Here is a 23,307-nt window from a genome sequence, read left to right on the forward strand (position 1 = left end):
GCTTTATCAGATTGAAGAAACTCCCTTTATTCTTAGTTTGCTGACAGATTTTATAATATCATGAATGACTATAAAGTTTTATCAATTGCTTTTCTGCATCTATTAAAATAAGTTCCCCCCTCGTTATGTTCATGTAGGAATTACACTTATTTTTAAGTGTCTAATACAGATATGTAAAGTTATACATTTCCCTCCTTAGTCGCATCCACAATTTTGATATTTTGCATTTTCATTTTTATCCAGTTTGACATAATTCTAATTTCTCTTGTGCTTTCTTTGTCCCATGTGTTTAGATGTGTATTATTTAATATTCAAATATGTGAGGATTGTTGATTTCTAATATAATATCCTAAGACCTTATGTGAAACAAATAGAAACAAAGAGAAATAGAATAGACTAGAAAAAAAACATTAGTTCTCGGTGCTTCATACTACCTTCACACCTAAGTCTTGGGCACAGACATGGGTGTGTCGGTGTGTATGTAGCAGAAACCTACCATAAGGAAATAATGTACTCCTAGGACAGAGTAAACACACACACTAAAGCATTCTTGGACAGTAAGGCAGGTACCTTAAAAGCATATCCTTAGAATTTAATTCTGAAGGGTCTCTTCAGGACTTTACAGTATCTTAAATCTCTTTCAAGCCTATCAACCTTATAGGGAAAAGTTTAACATGATTTTTAAATTTTCATTCACGAATTTAAAACTTTTAAAGAGAAAAATTAAATCCTAGCTAATGTAATATGTTTGCTGCTTCATTTCAAACTGCAGAGAGGTTCTTACCCTCTGCCAATGTCATATTTGGTGAAGCTTTAAAAATTTCAGTCTTCAAATAGTATACACTTTGTTCATATGATACCTATAACTTTGGCATTCCGAAACCTACAGTCACCAATTAAAATCTGTAAACTGTTTCCTGGAATCAGACCTTCTTTTCTTCTGTTTAGATTTTTCACCAACCTAAATAATAAATAAATTAGTAGCCAACAATGGTAATACTAAGGTAATAAAAATTATATAATAAATATGTTATATAATAGCTCAAATTTTCATAAAGCTGTTGTATGTGTTCAAAGACCTTCATGACATTGTGCTTGGGTCCTCTGAGTAACCTACAAAGCACTTAGGTTACTAGAAAAAAATGGTTATTACTTTAATGATCTGTCATTAACTTTTACCCTCGTGTGTACATTCTTCCACTTTTAGGGTCATGTGTACATTCTTCCACTTTTACGGTTAGAATACACCATCAATGTAGCATTTCAATTCAAGTTATTGACACGATGAAGACAGAATTTTTTCACTTAATATTTCCATAAGAATTATGGAAACTTGGGCCGGGCGCTGTGGCTCACGCCTGTAATCCTAGCTCTTGGGAGGCCGAGGCGGGCGGATTGCTCAAGGTCAGGAGTTCAAAACCAGCCTGAGCAAGAGCGAGACCCCGTCTCTACTATAAATAGAAAGAAATTAATTGGCCAACTGATATATATATAAAAAAAAAATTAGCCGGGCATGGTGGCGCATGCCTGTAGTCCCAGCTACTCGGGAGGCTGAGGCAGGAGGATCGCTTGAGCCCAGGAGTTTGAGGTTGCTGTGAACTAGGCTGACGCCACGGCACTCACTCTAGCCTGGACAACAAAGTGAGACTCTGTCTCAAAAAAAAAAAAAAAAAAAAAAAAAGAATTATGGAAACTTCATTCAATCTTCCTCCAAACAATATTTCCTTCCTGCTTTAGGTTCTCTCATAATTAAACAATATATTTGCCAGAATCATCTTTGCAATTGGTGCTACAAAAAGTCAAAGCATAAAGGTAGAATGAATGATAAGACTAAAAAGTCAATATTTTAACTGATAGAGAAGTGTGGCTATGTTGTCAAGTAGCAAAGCATGGTCCCTGACACATAGTAGAGACATTCATTAAATATGTGGTTAATGAAAGACTTAAATGACCAAATAGAATGTGATCTGTAGCCATTACAAAGCCCAGATGTACCAGCTAAAACATCTGAGCCCAAGGTAAACCACAAAAGAACATGCACACACATAGTGTGTCATTCTTTCAAAGCATCTTTCACTCACCAAAGGTTAATGTTCCTTTCAGTGAGCTATACAAGCATGGCTGAAGCAATGAAAATGAAAGCCATTGTTGTGATATTTCTGCTTTTGGAGACTGTATAACAAAGATACAGATAAAGCAGATGATTGGATTAGCTATCTATGTGCTCCAGCTGGAGATCATCACAGCATTGCAAACGTACCTACCATTGACCCTCAGCATCCTCATGGAGAAGCTGAATGACATCTCCATTTCTAATCAGATCTTCTGAGCCTCTCTTCCTGCAGTCTGCTAGGACTTTCTTTATATTTGCCTGGAGACTATAAAGTTGTTTTGAAAAATTACATTACAAACTTGACTGCAAAACTACTTGTATAACTGCCTGCTCTGTGACATGAAAAATTCACTCTTTACTTCAAAGGCAAATGTGGTAGCTGCAGCTTTGCAGGGACAGACAGTCATGGAGCAGTTTGTGATGAAAAAAAAAGAGCAGAACATATGTTTATTTAACCTGAAGAATTAATTTTTATTTGAAAAAAGAGAATTACAACGTGAAATGTACAGAAAATAATAGAGCACAATTTGTTACATGAATTATAAGCATAAATCCAGAGAAAACAAGCATGAAAATATTAATTTTTAAATACTCTTATTTATAAACTATTTTCATGAAAATTTTATATTGGCACATACAAAAGACAGTTGCCCTGAACAAAATTTACTCACGCCCCCAAAATAATTTCTGGGCTTTGCATTGTTTTACACAGGTTAAAATAATGGGCACAAAAGCTCTGGGTCCAATTAAAGCATATTAAAGCCTAATGTTGTGCTTTACTTGACCTTAGTCATTTTGCAGCCAGAATTTTAACTTAATTCATTAATAAGCTAAATAATACAAGGCACACTGATTGCATTTGGTTATAAAATAGATAAAGAAATTATTTTCAAGTCCAAAAGTATTCTGAGATGGGACTCTTTCCTGCACAATATCTTACACATTGAATACATGATTTTAAAAGGAAAGAGTATAATTAAAATTTTTATAAAATGAAACAAAAGAAATAATTATGTGCTGTTGATTGTTTGTGTGTCCAGGGGAATTAACCTGAAAACAACATCCACATCATTTGGGCTGAACGTCTTTTGAGCAGTACTTTTTCCAAATAGGCTGAGGAGCAGGCAGGAAAGAGCTACTTGCCATTTGCATAGTAGCTTCATCAAAATAGGAGAGCCATCTCTGACACGGGTTTCTACAAGGGAAGCAGTACCCATTATTGCTTAGTTTTTAACTTGATAACTTGATAAAGTGAGGCCAAAAGAGTCACTAGTCCCTTCTTTTTGGGGCAGGGAGGGAGGTATATGAAATGCACTGTATTGCTCTTTTGTATGTTTACATTTGTAGCACAACTCAGATAATTATTAGAAGAAGGGAGAAAAACTAATAGGTTTTCTACATTTCCATACCCTGTTATTAAACCATTAATCAATTTTGCTTATGTACTTTATTTTATGATACCATAGCTGGAAAAATGCTTAAGATTGAGTTCTTCACTATTCAGGTGATGGGCACCCTAAAAGCCCTGATGTTAATAAGCATTATAAAAAGTATCTATGTAACAAAAACATTTGTACTCCCTTAATATTTTGAAATAAAAAAAGACTGAGTTCTTGACAATCCCTTCATAGATCATCTACAGCAAATGTTTAAACACAAACTGGCTTCTTCTGACTTTTTTCTCACATCTGAGCAACTACCCATTCTCAGATAACATTAAGGAAATTTACTTCTTTTTATTAGTCTAAACCAGTGGTTCCCAAAGCATAGGAGACTAGTTGGGGGTTCCTGATACCCTTTCAAAGGGTCTCCAAGGTCAATGTACATTAAGACATTATTTGTCTTTTTCAGTCTCATCCTCTCACAAGTGTATGGTGGAGTTTTCTAGAAGCTATCTGATGTGCAACAGCACAACAGGTTGAATGCAAAAACAGATGTGAGAATTCAGCTGTCTTTTACTAAGCCAAATATTAAAGAGATTTACAAAAGTATTTAAAATACCACCCTTCTCATTAATTTTTATTTTGAAAAATGTAACTTTTTATCAAAAATTCTGTTTATATAAACTTACAATGGGTTTATTAATATTGTAAATGAATAAATCAAAAATTATGTACTTCTTAGTTTTACTGTATACTATGGTAAATATCAACAGAGGTAACCTACATAAACCAGAGTTCTTTGGGGTTCTCAGTTTTTAAAAATGTAAAGGCTTCTTTCATTAAAAAGTTTGAGAACTGCTGGTCTAGACAATTAACTCAGAATAAATCTCTTACCAGCTCCAAGTCTCAGTTTCCTCCTCTGTCAACTGGAGGCATTAAAGCCTACCCTATCTTATACTGTGATATTGAGAAATCACCTGATAAACTATAAACTACCATACAAATATGTATTATGGTCATCACATTGTTAGAAGAAAGGATATCTGTTACTTTTTTAAAGAAAACATTGCAGAGTCAATGCCGTGCAGCTTTGTGATCATCCATGTCATTATTCTCTTACACCAACAGACCTGTCAAATTGAATTGGTTCCTCTGAAGGGCACCAAGGAGCAGTTCAGTACCAAGCATCATTCCCCCACTCCAAGCTGTTGACTTTAGAAATGTAGGGATTTACCCCCAAACAGTGCTAACTCCCCTCAAATAACCCACCAGTATCCTAACAACTTGCAAACTATTTCTTCTATAAAACATTTACTTCTACTCTAAAGCGACCTCCTGCACTAATATGTTGAGATTCGAAATCATTAGCACATTTTTTGAGAAACCACTAAAATATATTCCCCAGATGTTATTAAACAGTTTTTAATGTGTAATGTTTATTTCCTATATTTTGTAACCTGGAATTTAAACTGATTTTTAAAGTATATTTGAAATTCCTTTGTTCTCTAATTTTATTTCACATGCCTAGATGGAAACCACAGTGGTGAAGCTCAACTAAAGATAAATTAGGTGAATTTATAGAGATTTGGAAATATTGACTATTTCACCAACTTCAGAAGAAGCTCCATGTATAGGTCAGAGAAGTTCTACTTAAAGAGAGAAGTGTTTCCTGAATGTTCATAATTAGATTTGTTTCAAATTGTTTGGCCATGGAATACTCCTAATGACCTCAAGGATACTGACTAAAGATTGCTGCTATGGGCTCTACCTATTTCATCAATAAAACTGCCTGAAGAGTTTTAATGTAATATATCATTACTAACCATTAGGGGCCTATCTTCTTCTTCATTGTCATCATAAGTAGAGTAGAAATAGTTGCTTGACCATTCCTCAGGCTCTTCAGGGATTTCTGCAGATTGTGACATCTCAGTCCAAACTATAAGAAAAACGTGGAGTGTGGCAGTTACTTAATGGTACTAGTTTACCACAAGGTAAGAAGTAAAACTAACTATAATACTTAAAAAATTGAATTTGAAAAAATTGGATTAAGCAATCAAATGTAACCAGCAAATTAATAGAATCTCATCCTGGTCACATTAAACTCTTCATAAAATCTTGGAAAAGTCATGTCAACTTTCTTTAACTTGGTGTCCTCACCTGTCAAATGAGGGCATTAATACTATCTATACTCTCTCTGTACTGCTTTGAAGGCCAAAGCATAGGTGACTTGGGGGAAGTGACCCTTAAGTGGATAACTGAAAACTGAGTTGCAACTTAGTTGCTTCTCCTCAACTTGTGGAGAATTCTTTAAGGTTAAGAGCAATCATATTTAAGTATTAAGTATCAGGCACTGTGCTAGGCATTTCTCCAGAGATGTCTATGCTGTTGATCCTAGAGTTGTTTAGGTAATCCCATTATATACTTCTATAGTACTTCGTACTTCCCTGCTATAACACCCAATATACTTTTAATTGTTTACTGAACTATCTTTCCACCCTCCTAGCTTCATGAGACATCTGAGTGTATCCTAATTAGACTGTGTGCCCAGCACTTTGCATAATTCCCAGCATACAGGTCATGTTATGTTAATATATGTTGAATTAAATAAATTGTTTAAAATCATTTCAAATATAATTCACATAGGAACAATAAATATTCCAGCTACAAATGACTCTTCTCTATTCATTAAACCAAGGGGGTAAGTAAAGCATGCGTTCCTTAAAGCCAGCATATGTGTTTTCTTCATCTCTATATCCTCTACAGCAGGGATTCCCAAACTTGAGCATACATCAGAATCACCTGGAGAGCTTGTTAAAACTCAGGTGGCTGGGCCTCACTACCAGAGTTTCTGATTCAGAAGGTCTGGGGTGGAGCCAAAGAATTTGCCTTCCATACAAATTCCCAAGGGACACTGATGTCACTGGTCCAGGAACGATACTTTCACAACCACTGTTCTGTAGTGCCCACCAGAGTGTCTTGCATATGCAAGACATGAAAGCCTTATAAAAACGGGTAAACTTTATTTTCTTTATACAAAAAGACCAGATGAGTAGATTTTCCAAATTTACAATGACAGATGCACAGCCATGAATCTCATCTTGGGATGACCATGACACATACCTGTATTTGCTTTTGCCTGAACTGACACGATTGCCTCACAGACCTCCACCATAGCACTAGTGTGTTCTGATTCGGTTTCCTCGACACTTATAAAAGTTCCCTGCTGCTTTCTGAAAGAGTGATGTATAAAAATAAGTAAGCTTTTGTACAGTTGAAGAGTAAAAAGAAATGTAAAATGGTATTTTTTTCACCAATCCCATGTGTTAAAAACATGCTCTGAGAATCCAAACAGCTGATACTCCCTATTTAGGTCTGTGTGACAATAGCTTATAATATACCAAAGCTTAAATCCCAGGATCCAAGCTGGCAAGTTCTCTCTTTATTATGTGAGGAAAAAACTACTCCCTTCTAGACCTAAAGCAGGTATACTGTGTAAAACCTCTGTTGCTCTGCAGACTTCTAACCTTAACAAATTAGGTAAGGAGTGTATAAATGAAGATGAAACCTTCAACTGATTCATACTGCTGAGTGTGCATCAGCTACTACTAAGTCAATTACTGCATGAAATCTAAAGACTTTACTCCTATATGATAAAAGATTGAGTATCGTGAACCCTAGAAGATAAAGACTTTCTCCGTGACCTTTAAATGGTTTTCTAAAGCTACAAATGAACCACCACGTTGCATCTGATTTTAGATACCTCAGAAAAATGATGTGCAGCAATGGAAAATATGTTATTTCTAATAAGTCATTCAATAATCCCTATAGCAAGCACACAGTGTATGGTGAATCTCTGTGCCAGGCCTTTGGAATCAGTTTGGGAATTCTTTCTGCATATATGCAAATGTACTATGGAAACTCCACCTTTTAAAATTTCTAGAGGCAGAATACAAAGACCACATCTCTAAACCAGCAGTGGTGTGCTATCATATAGGACTGCTGCCTTTCTTTTTTTTTTTTTTTTGAGACAGAGTCTCACTTTGTTGTCCAGGCTAGAGTGAGTGCCGTGGCGTCAGCCTAGCTCACAGCAACCTCAAACTCCTGGGCTCAAGTGATCCTTCTGCCTCAGCCTCCCGAGTAGCTGGGACTACAGGCATATGCCACTATGCCCGGCTAATTTTTTTATATATATATATCAGTTGGCCAATTAATTTCTTTCTGTTTATAGTAGAGACGGGGTCTTGCTCTTGCTCAGGCTGGTTTTGAACTCCTGACCTTGAGCAATCCGCCCGCCTCGGCCTCCCAAGAGCTAGGATTACAGGCGTGAGCCACAGCGCCCGGCCGGACTGCTGCCTTTCTTAAAGACTTCCTGGTGTGTCTAGACTCAGTTCCCTCTCAAGATCCATATTTTCTCTTCAACTGCATAGAAAGAGAGGTCAAGTCAGCAACTAGTGGTCTCCATCAAGGGACTACAAAGCGGTGAGCCAGTCTTTCATCTGCAGTGTTCCCATATTCTTACAACTCTCTTTCTCTAATTAAATCAAAGGTGACCAAAAATACTTTTAAGAGAAAGCCATGAGTGCAGCCACCTTTCCTGTCTGCCTACATGCAACTATTCCAATGACATGTTTAAAACAAAGCATTTGTAATCATGTTTAAAAATCAGGCCATGGGGTAGTTAGGGACTATCAGGCTACAATACAAGGCTAGAACTGAGAAAAATATGTGTTTACGGAATTGGATGAATTATTGCTAAAATTACTAATGTTTTTTGTCTGAGATACTTTAATTACACTGTTTCATGTTACATACAGAAAACAGAAGATTTCAGGAGTGACATTTCTCAAAGAATAATCACTTACCCATCATTCTGCTGAGGAGAAAGCTGATCCTGTTCTGTTAACTGATTCTGTTGCTTTTGTTTTTTAACTATGAAATAAAACAAAGCTTATATAAGCATTATCCAGAAGCTAGACTTCTTACTTCCTTGAAGGCCAATGACTTTCTCTCTCTCTCTCTCTCTCTCTCTCTCTCTCTCTCTCTCTCTCTCTCACACACACACACACACACACACACACACACACACACACATCATTGCCATTAGAGTTAACCCTCACTGATTTGAAATAACCAGAAGGAAGAACCATATGAAGTTGGAATTTGGAAAGGTCCAAACCATGTAATATTTTATTCAAGATGTCCAAGTTTAGAACTGGGACTAGCTCTCATCCCAATATTATCAAGCACTGATTACTTGAGGTGCTAAGCAGTCATCTCCTGGGAAGGACTGGGAATTAATAGCCAGTTCACTGTGTTGCTTCTCAAACAACAGGGTTCATTTTCTTGTGTAAAGTTCATTCTCCAAACTAGTTTATACAACCCTCTGAATCTCAATCTCCTACTAGTTTACCAAACCCTTTCATTATAAATAGTATAAAGTAAATATAAGCCCCATTCCCTGCAAAAATCAACACAAAATTGAGTTAATGAGCTGTTACTATACTACTTGTTCTGAAGAATGCATGCTTGAATTTACCTGTCATAAGTTCCTGTTGCTTCAGCAAAACATTTCTTATTTCTTTTACCCAGGACATCTTTACATCTACATTAGGAGCCTAAAGATCAAAAAGAAGGAAAGAGGGGACACGTTTTCTTTTGAAATGGATGCTCTATAATAAAACAAATGTAATTAAGTATATCTAACATAATCTACTCCCTAAAACACAATAATCAAAGTCAAACTTTTTGATTCTTAAAATTTCTAAGAATAAAATCATTAACCATCAGATTAGATGAAATAATATAGTCAAAACTATTTTTAAATTGCCCTTAAATAATGGAATGGTAATGCTTATGTGAAAATGTGAACTATAATTCCACTTATTTTTTCTTTGCAGGAGGCTTCTTTTTAAAATATAAATATTTTTATGTTTAATTTTAATAAAATAAAACAAGCTCTACTAGTTCTGAAAAGATAATCTATTGCAGAATAATCTTAGTGACTGATAACATGAAAGCCTCCTTCAATATCCTCCCACTACTTACAAGATAAGTTTGTTAAATGATACCAAGTATTGTATCTTAAGCAAACCAAGAATATATGTTTCTATGGATTGTAGTTACCTATACAGAATTAAAACAAAAAACACAGAACATTTTCAACAGATGACAGCAAATACACAGGTTGTGATACAAATATTTATTGAAATCACAACATCCTCTTGAAATGTTCTGATTCCTCTCCCCTTTCCTGAAAACAAGTTGGACCTTATAGCACATCTGGCCAGGGCCTTACTCACGTTCTTTAAAAGCAAGGAGCAAGTCTAAATTATCACATGCCCCTGTCTTGTAATCAGGTACCGTGTGAATGTTGAGCACATGAGGAAATGAGAACGGTTATAATTCCATAACTCTGTAAACTTGACAGGGACAGAGAAGTACCTGCCAAGCTGTCTGCACTAGTTGATAAGTCTCCTAGCGTAGTTGTGAAAACTTGAAGCCCTAGAGAATACCACAGGTATATCTCAATTTAAAGGAAACATGTGCTACCAGAAAAAATATTTTAATACGTCACAAAGAATATTCAAATAATATCTTAGTGACCTACATAAAAGGAATGGAAGTTTGTGATGTGTGACTAAAATTATTTTTGTTTGTAAATTCAGACTTTTGAATCTTAATGCAAGTTCTGGTTTCTAAAAGAATTCTTAAATGACCAACCTGGACAATATAAACTTCTTCTTTCCCACCATACCAGATTTCAAACTTGCGGTTATCACCTTTTACATATTCAGTGATTCCAACTTCATCCATCTATAATAAATACGTCAAAATTTTCATAAGCATTTTGACTATGAAATTACATTAAATTTATCCCATCATTTTCTAAATGAAACAGAATTTCCAACTTGGGCAAAATACACATTTTATATTGAATGAGTATGAAATGATAAGTACAATCATAGATAAGAGTATTTAAAGTTTTTCATTGAATGATGCACTTTATAGTTCAGATTGCATGTTACATTCCAGTGATTGGCACAAATGTTATAAATCTGAACATCTAAGTAACCCATCTATGATTCAATTCTGTAAAAATTAACTTATACTATTAAAACAAATTGTGTCAAACACAGAATTAAACATCAGTGAAAAAAGCCACCCCAAATTAACTTATTTAAAATAATTATTTGCCAGATCATTTAATCTTAAAAAGTATTGCTTATCTTGATAGATGCCCTGCAAGTAATAAACAGACAATTTATGGGACAAGGGAGAACCAGTTAGTACACAAGAATCTATTTCCACCAATCCCTCAGCCTCTCTAGAAAACTATCTGTCATGAGAATGTGATGCCTCCTTGTAGTCAGTGAAACTTTTGTGTGCAATCTCTCTCCCTTACCACAGCTTTTCTTCTCCTCCATATAATTGTGCAAAGTATTAACTCTTCCATTTTCTTTCATCATTTGCTGCTAATAGCTTGGTTAATTCCACTTTGAGATATTTCACTCCCTTGTACACATTTTTTGTAGTTCCTTTCTACCTTTCCTCTTTTCTTTCAATTCCTATCTATTTATGTAAAGGAATATCTCACTCTCTGTTCCAATTATGAGCCCTCCAAATGACCCTAATTAGAGCTGATAAGCGTTGAAAGTAGTTCTAGTGAGTTCCTTATACCAAGAAGGAAAGTGATTGTGCTTAGAAATGAAATGTAACTTATTAATGAAAGAGCCTGTGACATCCACCCTGAATGTAGTCAGAAGTTACTTTTAGAATGTCCCAAAACATTTTTATATTCTTACTCCACAACTCTAACATATTTCTGCTCAAATATCAGAATTTAAGATAAATAGTCATCTCATAATCAATCTTTTTAAAAACTAATTTTATTTCATTATATGGGTTTGTCTTTTTTCATTTTTTTTTTATTTCAACAGATTTAAAGGTACAAGTGGTTTTTGGTTACATGGATGAATCACATAGCAGTGAAGTTGGGCTTTTAGTGTACCTGCATGACAAACTGTAAAGCACACAGGCTTTGGAGTTAGAGAGGCCTGGGTTGCAATTCCATCTCTAGCACTCACTAGCTATGTGTCTTGGTGCAAGTCACTTAACTTTTCTAAACTTCAGTCTCCTTAACTATATAAAATGGGAAGAACACCTATTTAATAGAGTTGATATAAAAATAGCACCTCTTAAAATTTTGAAATAAAAAATTAAATAGTGTATATGAAATGCTTAAGTTGTATAATAAGGTTTTAAAAGTATGCGTTTGCTTTCTATTCTTTCCCCTATTTGAACTGCAATAATTTTACTATTTTTCATTGCAAACATATAGCACATCATTACTGATTAAATGAAAATTTTTTAGTTTCCTGGAAATCTAATCATTATATCTGGCACATAACACTATGTGCATGCTTGTTAAATTAAAAAATAGATAATAATAAACATATGAACTGAGCAATCTGAAGAACTTAAATCTCCATCTGTTTAACTGTGACCTTAGGGCCTTTCTTTGCATATAAGCGGCTGACTTAAAATACAGCACATAGTCATTAGAAAGTACATGGCCAGGCCATGGGAATCCAGCCTGGAATGCTATGATGCAGTCAAGACCAGAGTCCATTTAAACTGAGAGAGAAGTTGCTCAGTAGTAGAGTATCTGTGATGATCCTCTCTACCAAAGGGTAAGATTTCAAAACCAACAACCCTAATTGTTAAGTTACACACTGACTAATAATGCTAGTAATTGCTTAATGCTAAATTCTCATGATAGGTAAACATGAGGACATAAGCACAACGAGCACTAAGAAATATCCTAATGTTCATCTTTGTCAGTCAGCAACATCACTGTTTTCCCAGGAATCCTGGTCCAAAGCCTTATAGGTATCACTAATCTTTTTTATTAAGGATGCTAGGTATTATTGGGGAACCAAAAAGAACCAGATTTTCTTCCTTCAAATGTCAGATATTATTTATTTCCTCTATCTAGTAAGTCACCAAGCCCATCTGTCTACCTTCCATTGAAATGTTTTTCATATCTCCCACCCTGTTTCCATGATATCATTGTAGTTTCAATTCTCATGACTTCATCACCTCACACTCGTCCCTCCTTACCTTAATGTACTCGGGAAACATTCTGTTGGCATGCCCACCATGGTGACAAATTAAAGGTAAAATAAAAAATCAATACAAATTAGCAATACTATAGAAACTAGGTCACCCACATGTAAAATGTAAATCAAATGAATTTGGGTTAAACATGTCTATGAAGGTAAAATACCTTCCTCCCAAGGAATAGGTATATAGACAGCAAGAGATCTGAATCCTGCAAGTTCTTGGTTCTCAACCACGACATGAAAGACCCTTAGAGATTTAGGAGTTGAGAGGTGGACTGCTAATATCAAAGAAGCAACTGGGCAACTGTGATGAAAACATTCAAGAGTTTTAAAGAAGCTGTGAAGCTACTGTACGTTCAGAAGTGAAGCAGGGAAAATAGATAATAGGAAAAGCTACTTCCTCCTCACCTGACCCTGAGGAGGAACATTGTCAGGAACAGCTAGGGGCTGCTGAACCTATTGGAACAATCAAAATCAGGGCCTGCTTATCTGGTAGCCTCCTAAGACAAACACCTCAGGCCTATCTCAGGATATATTGCCTGTCCTATTTGTAACTGCTGTTGAAAATTTCATCAACTCTCAAATATACTGGTGATGACAACTATGAAAGAACACACTCATGAAAAATGACTAAAATGATAGTGGAAAAATTCAGGTCCAAGATGGCTGACCAAAGACATGACTTGTCCAACCATTCCAGTGGGAAGGCAAGATATGGGATAAAAAAGAAGAGAGAAGAGTCACAGATTAGGTGCGGGTCACAGAGAGAAATGACAAAGATAGCTGGAAACCACAGAGAGAAAATCTGTGAAGCCAAGAAGAAAGAGGATAAAAAGGAAAAGGTATCAGTGAAGATCAAACTCAGAGAGGCTTGAAGCTCAGTGAAAAGGTAAGGGGAAATGCCCTTCCCCTCCTACATGCCTCAGTTGGGCAGCAGGACACTAAGTTTACTAAAGGCTTTTCCGCCCTCCATAAGCCCAGGCATGGCAGAAAATAAGGAATAGTGGAGTCAACCAGAGAGCCCCAGGAGTTTGGGCAGCCCATGAGAGGCTCCCCCAAGAAAGCGCCACAAGAGGCCAGAGTGCCACCTTTCTCCCATCCAGACACTTCCTCCCCCACACCTCTCCTGTCCACTGCAACCTGAGAAAACAGGTAGAGCTCAGGCTGACCAGGTGCTGCGGCCCCTCCCCTGACTCATTATAACAGGGAGAACAGTTTCAGTCCAGAAGTTACCAAGCAGCTGATTCTCTCCAGCAGGCGTGTGCTCCAGGCTGAGATCCCCATAGATAGTGGGGCTCACACCTCTTCCTTTGAGGACTTGTAGTTGAATAGGGTGCACAATCATGGTACTCCCTGCCCACCAACATTTGGTTTCGCAGAGATGCACGATAGTGGGTCAGACACACAGACCAGGGACAGGTTTGAGAGCTGGACTCAGGTAGTGAGAGCTGGACTAAACTGACGGGAGTGTGCTGTGGGTGTCCAAGGAGTGATGACTAGGGGAGTGTATACCCCTCCCTGCAGAAAAACTGTGGTACTGGATAAGGGTGGAAAGATGCCAGCCTGGGGCCTTAGAACTCAAGCCACTAGGCCCCTCCCCCGTAAACAGCCCTCCTGATTTGGAGAGCTTGTCCTGATACACCTACCAGTAGCTTCCCCTAGTGGCCAAAAAAGCAATTTCTGAGCAGCACCAAGGGTTTGCAAAGCCTTTTAGGCTCCTGCAACCTAGCCACGGACTGCCTTACACCTCCCTCCACCTCAGTGGTAGTGGAGATCAAGCAACACCCTGGTAGCTACAGGATCTCTCCTAAAGCTTGGAGCACTCAAGTACTTCACCTGGGGGACCATGGGGACAAAAGAACATCTCTGCAGCTGGCTCTTTCACACAAACATTAACCGATGACAGGGAGAACAACTATATAGCTCATTATAGCATCACCCAACTCAAGCAAACAGGGCATAACTGATTCATACTCACAGGTACCACCAGTCATATCAGATATTAAGCTGGGGGACCCAACACAATCCACAGTGCTAGGAAGAGGTGAAGACAGCAGGACAAAGGCAAACCGAGAGGACTATCAAACCTGCTTGAACACCCCACAGGCAATTCGGGACCAGCACTCTCCTCCCTGGCACAGTCAGGGGTTGATCTTCAGGGTCCTGGGGACAGGCCCACAAGCCAGACCCAGTAAGTACCCACAGGACTCAATCAAAAGGTCACATAAGAAGGAATCAGCAAAGAACTTTGGAAGTATGAAAAATCAGAGCGAAAGTATATACCCCCAAAAGGAAATGATGACCCTTTACAAATGGATACCAACCAAAGCGAAAATATCAAATAATAAAGAATTCCAAATTTAGATTATAAGGAAACTCAGCAAAATACAAGAGAAAATGAAAAACCAACACAAAGAAACCACAAAAATACAGGAAATGAATAAGAAAATTCACTAAAAAAAATCAAATTATTAAAAAAGAATCAAATAGAACTTATAGAAGTGAAAAATTCATTCAAGGAAATACAAAACACAGTGGAAAGTTTTTAGACTAGACCACACAGAAGAATCTCAGAGCTAAACAATCTCAGAGCTCAAACTAAACAAGTCAGTCAAAGATAAAGAACAGAGAAATAAAATGAACAAAGCCTACAAGAAAAATATGGGATTATGTAACAAGGCCAAACATAATAATCATAGGCACCTGAGGGTGAAGAAGAAAACACACAAGGGTTGGAAAACCTATGTGAGGGAATAAATGAAAAAAACTGCCCTGATCTTGCTAGAAATTTAGATATCCAGGTACAAGAAGATCAACAAGCACCTGGGAGATTCACTGCAAAAAGGCAATCACCATGACACATGCTCATCAGACTGGCCAACATTAAAACAAAGGAAGAACTCCAGTGAGCCATGAGCCGAAAATATCAAGTAAACTACAAACTAAAACCCATCGGACTAACTGTAGACTTTTCACCTGAGATCTTACAAACCAGAAGGGATTGGGGCCCCATCTTCAGTCTTCTTAAACAGAACAACTGCAAGCCTAGAATTTTATATCCTGCAAAACCAAGGGGGTTTTTGGTTTGTTTTTGTTTTTTGAGACAGAGTCTTGCTCTGTTGCCTGGACTAGAGTGCTATGGTGTCAGCCTAGCTCACAGCAATCTCAAACTCCTGGGCTCAAGCAATCCTCCTGCCTCAGCCTCCCGAGTAGCTGGGACTACAGGCATTTGCCACCATGCGCGGCTAATTTTTTCTATTTTTGGTAGAGACAGGGTCTCACACTTGCTCAGGCTGGTCTCAAACTCCTGAGCTCAAACGATCTACCTGCCTCGGTCTCCCAGAGTGCTAGGATTATAGGTGTGAGCCACCGTGCCAGGCCAAAACTAAGTTTCTTATATGAGGAGGAAATAGACGTTTTCAGACAAGCAAACACTGAGACCATCCTTCCAAGTGAAGTATCACAAGAAGGAAAAAATAAACGCCACATGTAGTCACCCTTAAATTGGAACTAAATCGATCAACATTTATGTGCACATATGGAAATGACACTCATTGGAAATCAAGGAGGTGGGAGGGAGAGAAGGGGATGGGTAAATTCACACCTAACAGGTACAATGCACACTATCTGGGGGATGGGCACACTTATAACTTTGACTCAAATGGTACAAAAGCAATTTATGCAACCAAAACGTTTGTGCACCCATAATATTCTGGAAAAAAAAAAGATATCAGCCTAGGCAAAGAATTTATGAAGAAGACTTCAATGGCAATCACAGCAGCAACAAAAATAAATAAATGGGACTTGATTAAATTAAAAAGCTTCTGCACAGCCAGGGAAACAATCATTAGAGCGAACAGACAACCTACAGAATGGGAGAAAATATTTGCATGCTATACATCCAATAAAAGACTAATAATGAGATTCTAAAAAGAACTCAAGCAAATCAGCAAGAAAAAAAATCAAACCCCATTAAAAAGTGGGCAAAAGACATGAACAGAAAAGAAGATAGACAAGTGGCCAATAAACATATGAAAAAATGCTCAAGGTCACTAATCATCAGGGAAATACAAATTAAAACAACAATGAGATATCACTTAACCTCAGTAAGAATGGCTTTTATCAAAAAGTCCCAAAACAATAGACGCTTAAGTGGATATGGAGAGAAAAGAACACTTATACACTGCTGGTGGGACTGCAAACTAGTTCAATCTCTATAGAAAATAGTATGGAGATACCTCAAAGAACTAAAAGTAGACCTACCATTTGATCCAGCAATCCCACTACTGGATATTTACACAAAGGCAAAAAGAAGACATTTTATAATAAAGACATTAGCACTCAAATGTTTATAGAAGCACAATTCACAGTTGCAAAGATGTGGAACCAACCTAGGTGCCCATCAACTTATGAATGGATTAATAAAATGTGGTGTGCGTGTGTGTGTATGTGTGTGTGTGTGTGTGTGTGTGTGTGTCTACACCATGGAATACTACTCAGCCATAAAAAATGAATTAATACCTTTTGTAACAATCTGGATGGAACTGGAGACCATTCTCTAAAGTGAAGTATCCCAAGAATGAAAAGACAAATACCACACGTACTCACTATTAAATTGGAACTAACTGAACAGCATGTGAGCACAGTAGGAAGTAAAACTCAATGCAAATCAAGCAAGTGGGAGGGGAGAAGAGGGGTGAAATCATACCTAACAGGCACAATGTACACTGTCTGGGTGATGAGAACACTTACAACTTTGTCTCAAGCAGTACAAGAGCAATCCACAAAACCAAAACATTTGTACTCCTATAATATTCTGAAATTTAAAAAAATAAAGTCATAGTGGTTGGGGAATTGAGGGTAATAATTTTCTCTATTTTCTAAATTTTCTATAACAAATGTTATATTGATTTTAGAGTTTAAGACTTGAAAGATAAAATTCATTGAGTATAAAAAAATCAAATTCATGAAATACAGCCTCATGTGAATTGGAAGTTCCTCTTGTCTAACAGCAAAACTAGCTGGAAGTATCACTCAGTTGCCAGTGACTTCCTCAAATCATATTTCTCTCATTTTAATACAAAACTAATATTAAGACAGAATGACAGTTTTATTTATATGAGAGAATAAAGTAATTTCAAAGGATACAACAGGACAGGTATAAAAAGGATGTGGCTTTGGACACAGGAAGGGTGGAACTAAGGAATGGAGGAAGGACACTGAAAGGAAGCTGGGAATATGCTAAGCACAAATATTATCCATTTTTAAATTGCATTTAGGAAAAGGAAGATGTTCTTTCCTCCATGTCTCACCTGTGGCAAAAGGCTCCTTGGAATTCCATCAAGAATTCCACCCAGTATCACTGGTAGGAGAGTGATCCTGGGGGAGCCTGGGACACTCCCCATAATTTCAAATTGTGCTCTGCAGGATGCTAGTGGACCCCTGGGGCAAGGCGTAGGATTGTAGTGAGAGAAGAAAGGATTTGATTTCTATCAAACCTATATGCATTCCCTCACTCTCAAGAATTTTAAGTAGAGAAGTTCTGCTTTACCTGACTTTTACATAAGACTTCTAATTAAGATTTTTTTTATATACAAAGATCTGTGCAACTGAAGTATAAAACCCATTCATTTGAAACAGAAAAGCGTACAAACTGGGATACATGTGCATACACACATGAAATAATATTACATTACACAATTCAAATTGTGTCTTACTTTCAAGCAGTGCTTAAAACTGTATGACGGGTATCTATCAGCTCCTTCTCCGCTTTCAACACGTCTTTTACAAAAAACAATGGCTTTTTCATACAAGAAAAGGTGTCGCTGCATTGGTTTGAATCTAGCAAAATCCTTCATTTTTGTAGCACCTTTCCTGTGCCCTATCCAAACGCTGAATCCACCTTGCATTATCATCTTGCCCAGCTCATTTAAGTTTCCCTAAAATGGAAAATGAAAACCCATTAGTACAAAGCAGAGCTACATTCCGATCTCTGACATCAACATTTTAGTGTTTAGCTTGAGCTACTAAAACTCTCAAGCATAATTTATGTTTTTTAAAAATATATTCATTCTATCTTTTTATATTAAAACATGCATCACATATGTACAAAGTTCTATGGGGTGAAAGATAAAAGAAACTTCCTTTTCCCTGGCTTCACATAATCTCCATGTGGCAGTATTGCAGCTAGCCTAACTCTCCCCATGGCTTCCTCAATCCTGATTGCTTTCCCCACTGGGTAGAGCTAATCTTTTAAAAGGCTACAAGCTCTAAAGATGTGATCCTTTTCTTTCCCTATCTATGCTGGACCAGGGAAAGCAGCAATTCTGGGACAATATGTCTCTCCTGAGGTCCAGACTTGGGGGCAGGCTATTGAGGACAAGGGGAATTACACAAATGCATTTGGCTGCTGATCTAAAGCCAATTCTCCAATTAGCATTATCAATAATAATGCTAACATTTTGATCTCCATTTATCTGTTTCTTATACCTTATTTCTCAATTGGCTCCAGAAGCAGAGGAAAGGGTTATTGATATTGCTTACTCCCTAAAATTCCAACAATTATTAATATCTACTTACAATATAGCCATTTATTGCGATCTGATGCATGGAGTCATTAAGTGACTTCAGTAAATCGAGCATTGTGTCAAGTGCCTCTTTTAATTGAGCAGATCCTTCACAGTCTTTGCTATATTTTAATAGCTCCTGTAATTAGAAGTCAGGAATTAAACCAATATTAGGCAGATATTAATAGCTGGTAAAAATGAATAAGCTTTGACTAACATGCTTTCAAACAGGAATCCAAAGATAATATCATTTTTTGGAGTAATTTCTTTTATATGCTCTTTGTTGAGTTAATACTATTTTTAATAACAATGTCAAAATCGGGAAAGAAGTAGAATAGCGACTGAAAAGTATTAAAGGGTATTGAATGCTTTTGGAGCTGAAGAATAATAGCTATTGAGATACATTCGAGATTAGTTTTTAATGCAATCATACAGGTTTTTTTTGTCCTCTACGTATAATAATTTGTTTTACATGATGCATATAGCATAGAACACTATGGAAATACATTTTAAAACAAGCTATGTTGTATTTATACTTAACACAAGATTTCAGTCATCCTTTCACGTTACACTAAAGGAATGTCATTTGCCTCTTTCATTGAGAAGGCCCATATGAAAGACAGCCTCAAAACTATAAAAAAATATTTGTTTAGTTCTTAACAATATTAAAAGTTCTTCCATAAAATATTATGCATAAATCAATACAACTTGTATGAAGAATTAAATAGCTAAGACTCAAGATAGTCACAGCCTAACATCTATGCCTATGACATGTGCATAGCCAAAGTGAATGGAAAGAACATGCTGCACTAATTCTACTGCTAAATCCAGTCCTCCCAGTCATTGAGCCTACCTATTTCTAGTGCTTATTAGTCAGCTACTTCCTTTTAAATTGCTTTGCCATATCTGACCCGAAAAACTAAAGAAAGAAACAAATGTTTTGCATAATTACCTTCAACAGTAACTGATATTTAGTGATTCGTTGCACTGGTTTGAGTAAATAGGAATCCAGACCAAGTCTGTGTTTTAATTTTCTTTGACATTCCTGTCATCGAAAGATAATTACCAATAAATTTAAATTAGGACATGTACCTATGAAAATGCCAAGTGTTCACTGATTGAACCCAATGCATCGATATTCCTTAAATCGCAAAGAAAACTGATCAGAAAAATCACCAGTATATATGGTACAGAAATTATAAGACAGTATATCTGAGAAACTACAGTAAACAGCATTTTATGGATTTAGAAGATAGAAAATTCCAACATCTTAAAGATTAAAAGGTTTTCATATATAAATTCACATTGATGTGGAATGCTTAAAAGGTGATAAAGCAAGGAATGACTCTACATTAACATGATTAAAAAGTTCTTCAATATATCTAAGAAAATTAACAAAAGATTAAGCTCCAAAGGCCAAGGCCCAGAAAAGAAATAGGTTGTACTGAACATAAATCAGAGTGGATATGAGAACAAAATTTTTTAATATCACAAAAAACATACAACCCTCATCAACTCATGCTATATTTCATCCAGTTATTGGCCCACTGCCACTATTAATATAAGGGTCATGACACTGGGTCCTGGGAACACTGTAGGACCCATAATTAGGACAAGATGGAGCTGGTTAGGATGAAATGTGTGTACAGGAAGTATAGAACAAAAAGGGATTAAGGAAGGATATACCTCAATAAGATCTAGGGTCCTCCTCTGGATATGGATAAAATCCAACATACAATCTAATTCAAACAAGACTTATCAATTTATTGTTAAAGATGGTGGACTGATACATGCACTTAGATCTCCTCACCTGTGAAACCCAACTAAAATGATGGGAAAGTTGTTTTTTAAAGGCAAGAACTCAAAGTTACATAGAAAATGAGAAAGGAGAACTTCAGTAAAATTTAGAAACTGGAAACCAAACTGGCAAGTGGTAAACAACTAAGCATACTAGAGAAAAGTGAATTTTAAGTTGGCAGAGGGAAAAGCCAAGAATAATTCAATTTATGTCCTTCTTCTCCACAAAGACTCAGGGATTATAGAGCAAATACCTCTGAAAGTGGGAGATAAAGGTGAAGTTCAAAAAAATATGGTTGTTGAAAGTCTTTAAGAAGTAATTAGATAATAACAAGTGTCGGTCAGGCTGTGGAGCAATCAGTGCCCTCATACACTGCTAGTAGAAATGTAAAATGGTGCCGTAACTTTGGAAACAGTCCAGCAGTTTCTCAAAAAGTTAGCCATAGAGTTACCGCATGACCCAGAAATTTTACTCCCAGGTATATAGCCAAGAGAAATGAAAACTCATGTCTACACAAAAACTTGTACAAAAACTTTCATAGCAGCATTGTTCATAATAACCAAAAGGTGGAAACACAAATGTCCATCAATTGATGAATGGATAAATAAAATGTGATATAACCACAGGATCATGGTCAATAAACCCACACATTCACTGGAAACTTCCAATGAGCTTTCTAGTGTTTACTCCTACTGTAAGTAGACAAACAAATATCACTAGACATTTGAGGATGGCATCTAAGATGAGTGACAGGAACCAAATGAAGTAAAAGAGAAAAACTAAAAAAAAAAAAAAATTGAAGGCAACAGAAACCATGTAGGGAAAAGAAAGCCATTTTTAAAAGGAAACTGTATTATCATCTTTGAATAGATAAATGAAGATATTAAATTCACAAAATGAAAACAAAATTCTATTAAAAGTAATATTGAGGGAACAAAAAAAAAATGAGGGCTCTTCAAAATGAAAAATATAATGGCAGAAATGAAACCCTGAATAGAAGGACTGGACTATAAATCCAAGAAAGTAGAAGACAATGACAAAGAATGGAAAATAGAGCGAAAAGATAATTAGAGAACCTGTCCAGGATATCCAACATCTGTACAATAGAAATTCCAGAAAGAGAGAATGGGGAAAATTGGATGGAGGAAATAAAAAAAAAAATCTGAGTCAATCTGAACAGGCATTTCCAAATTCAAAGTGATCACCATGAGACTAGCATAATGGACGAAAATAGTGCCAACATTCGAACCCTCAGGATAAAAGAAGTTCCCATAAACTTTAAGAAGACAAAAATAAGGTCACCTGCAAAGGAAAATAATCAAAATAGCATCAGATTTCTGAACAGCAACACTGGAAGCTAGAAGACAAGGGAGCAATACTTTGAAAATTCTGAGTATAATTATTACTGACCTAGAATTCTATAGCCAGCCAAGCTAGCAATCAAGTGTTAGGTAGAATAAAGACATTTGCAGACACATATACTCTCAAACACTTTTATCTCTTGTGCACACTTTCCCAGTAAAACTATTGTAGGCTGTGTTCCACCAAACAAGAGAGAGAAACAAGAAAGATGGAGACATGGCACCTAGGAAGCAGGAGACCCTATGGAACAGACAAGTGAAAAGAGTCCCCACGGTGATATTCACCAAGATTCCCAAAGGACAGCTGTGCAACAGGCCAAGTGAGTCTAGATGAGCAGGTAAGAAAACTCTAAGAGAGATTCCTTCAAGAAGATGAAATTCAGAAAAAATCAAATGTATTTAAATTTACTGAGAAGATTTTTATAACTCTCACAACTGGGAGAGGTTAGAGTAGAATAAAGATAAGAATCTAGAAAACTGAGTAAAAAGATAATTGCGAGGCAAACTAACAGGAAGGGAAAACAACCACATGACTATACCACATGACTCATGTGAGCCGAGAAATTACACAGTCTTAATAAATTAACACTGTATATCAATCTAATGAAAATTACAATCTAACTACATTGGAAGAAAAACATTTCTGTATGTGGTAGTGGGGTGGAAATCAGTGAAAGAGAGCTAAATTCTCCCCTTCCATGGTAGAAAGGAGGAAGATAAGCATGTCATTTGGAGATATGAAAGGAAATACCAAAAGATGTAGCTAAAAGTACTGAAAGCAGGTACCTCTAGGGAGCAGCAAGTATGTGTTTGTGTGCACGGGTACCTATGTGCATGTGTATGTGTTTTGGGGAGGACAGAATAGCTCTTTTTTTTTTTTTGAGACAGAGTCTCGCTTTGTTGCCCAGGCTAGAGCGAGTGCCGTGGCGTCAGCCTAGCTCACAGCAACCTCAAACTACTGGGCT

General features: G+C 36.6%; 1 protein-coding gene across 4 annotated transcripts in view; it reads right to left on the reverse strand.

Annotated features, from left to right (window-relative positions):
- Positions 1-2,424: 2,424 nt before the first annotated feature.
- Positions 2,425-23,307, reverse strand: part of MCF2 (MCF.2 cell line derived transforming sequence) — a 59,675-nt gene continuing 38,792 nt past the window's right edge. The window contains exons 17-25 of one of the 4 annotated variants that reach the window (XM_012782509.3): positions 20,136-20,228; positions 19,197-19,322; positions 18,335-18,556; positions 10,216-10,308; positions 9,032-9,110; positions 8,358-8,424; positions 6,616-6,725; positions 5,319-5,431; positions 2,426-3,308 (exon numbers count right to left, since the gene is read on the reverse strand). In XM_012782509.3, the coding sequence (XP_012637963.1) occupies positions 3,276-3,308; positions 5,319-5,431; positions 6,616-6,725; positions 8,358-8,424; positions 9,032-9,110; positions 10,216-10,308; positions 18,335-18,556; positions 19,197-19,322; positions 20,136-20,228 (936 nt within the window). In that variant the 3' untranslated portion in view covers positions 2,426-3,275. Of the gene's footprint in view, positions 3,309-5,318; positions 5,432-6,615; positions 6,726-8,357; positions 8,425-9,031; positions 9,111-10,215; positions 10,309-18,334; positions 18,557-19,196; positions 19,323-20,135; positions 20,229-23,307 lie in introns of all 4 variants that reach the window. The other 3 variants (XM_075999125.1, XM_012782512.3, XM_012782511.3) reach the window with 3 other exon arrangements.

This window comes from Microcebus murinus, chromosome X (assembly GCF_040939455.1).
Source record: "Microcebus murinus isolate Inina chromosome X, M.murinus_Inina_mat1.0, whole genome shotgun sequence".
Classification (NCBI taxonomy): domain Eukaryota; kingdom Metazoa; phylum Chordata; class Mammalia; order Primates; family Cheirogaleidae; genus Microcebus; species Microcebus murinus.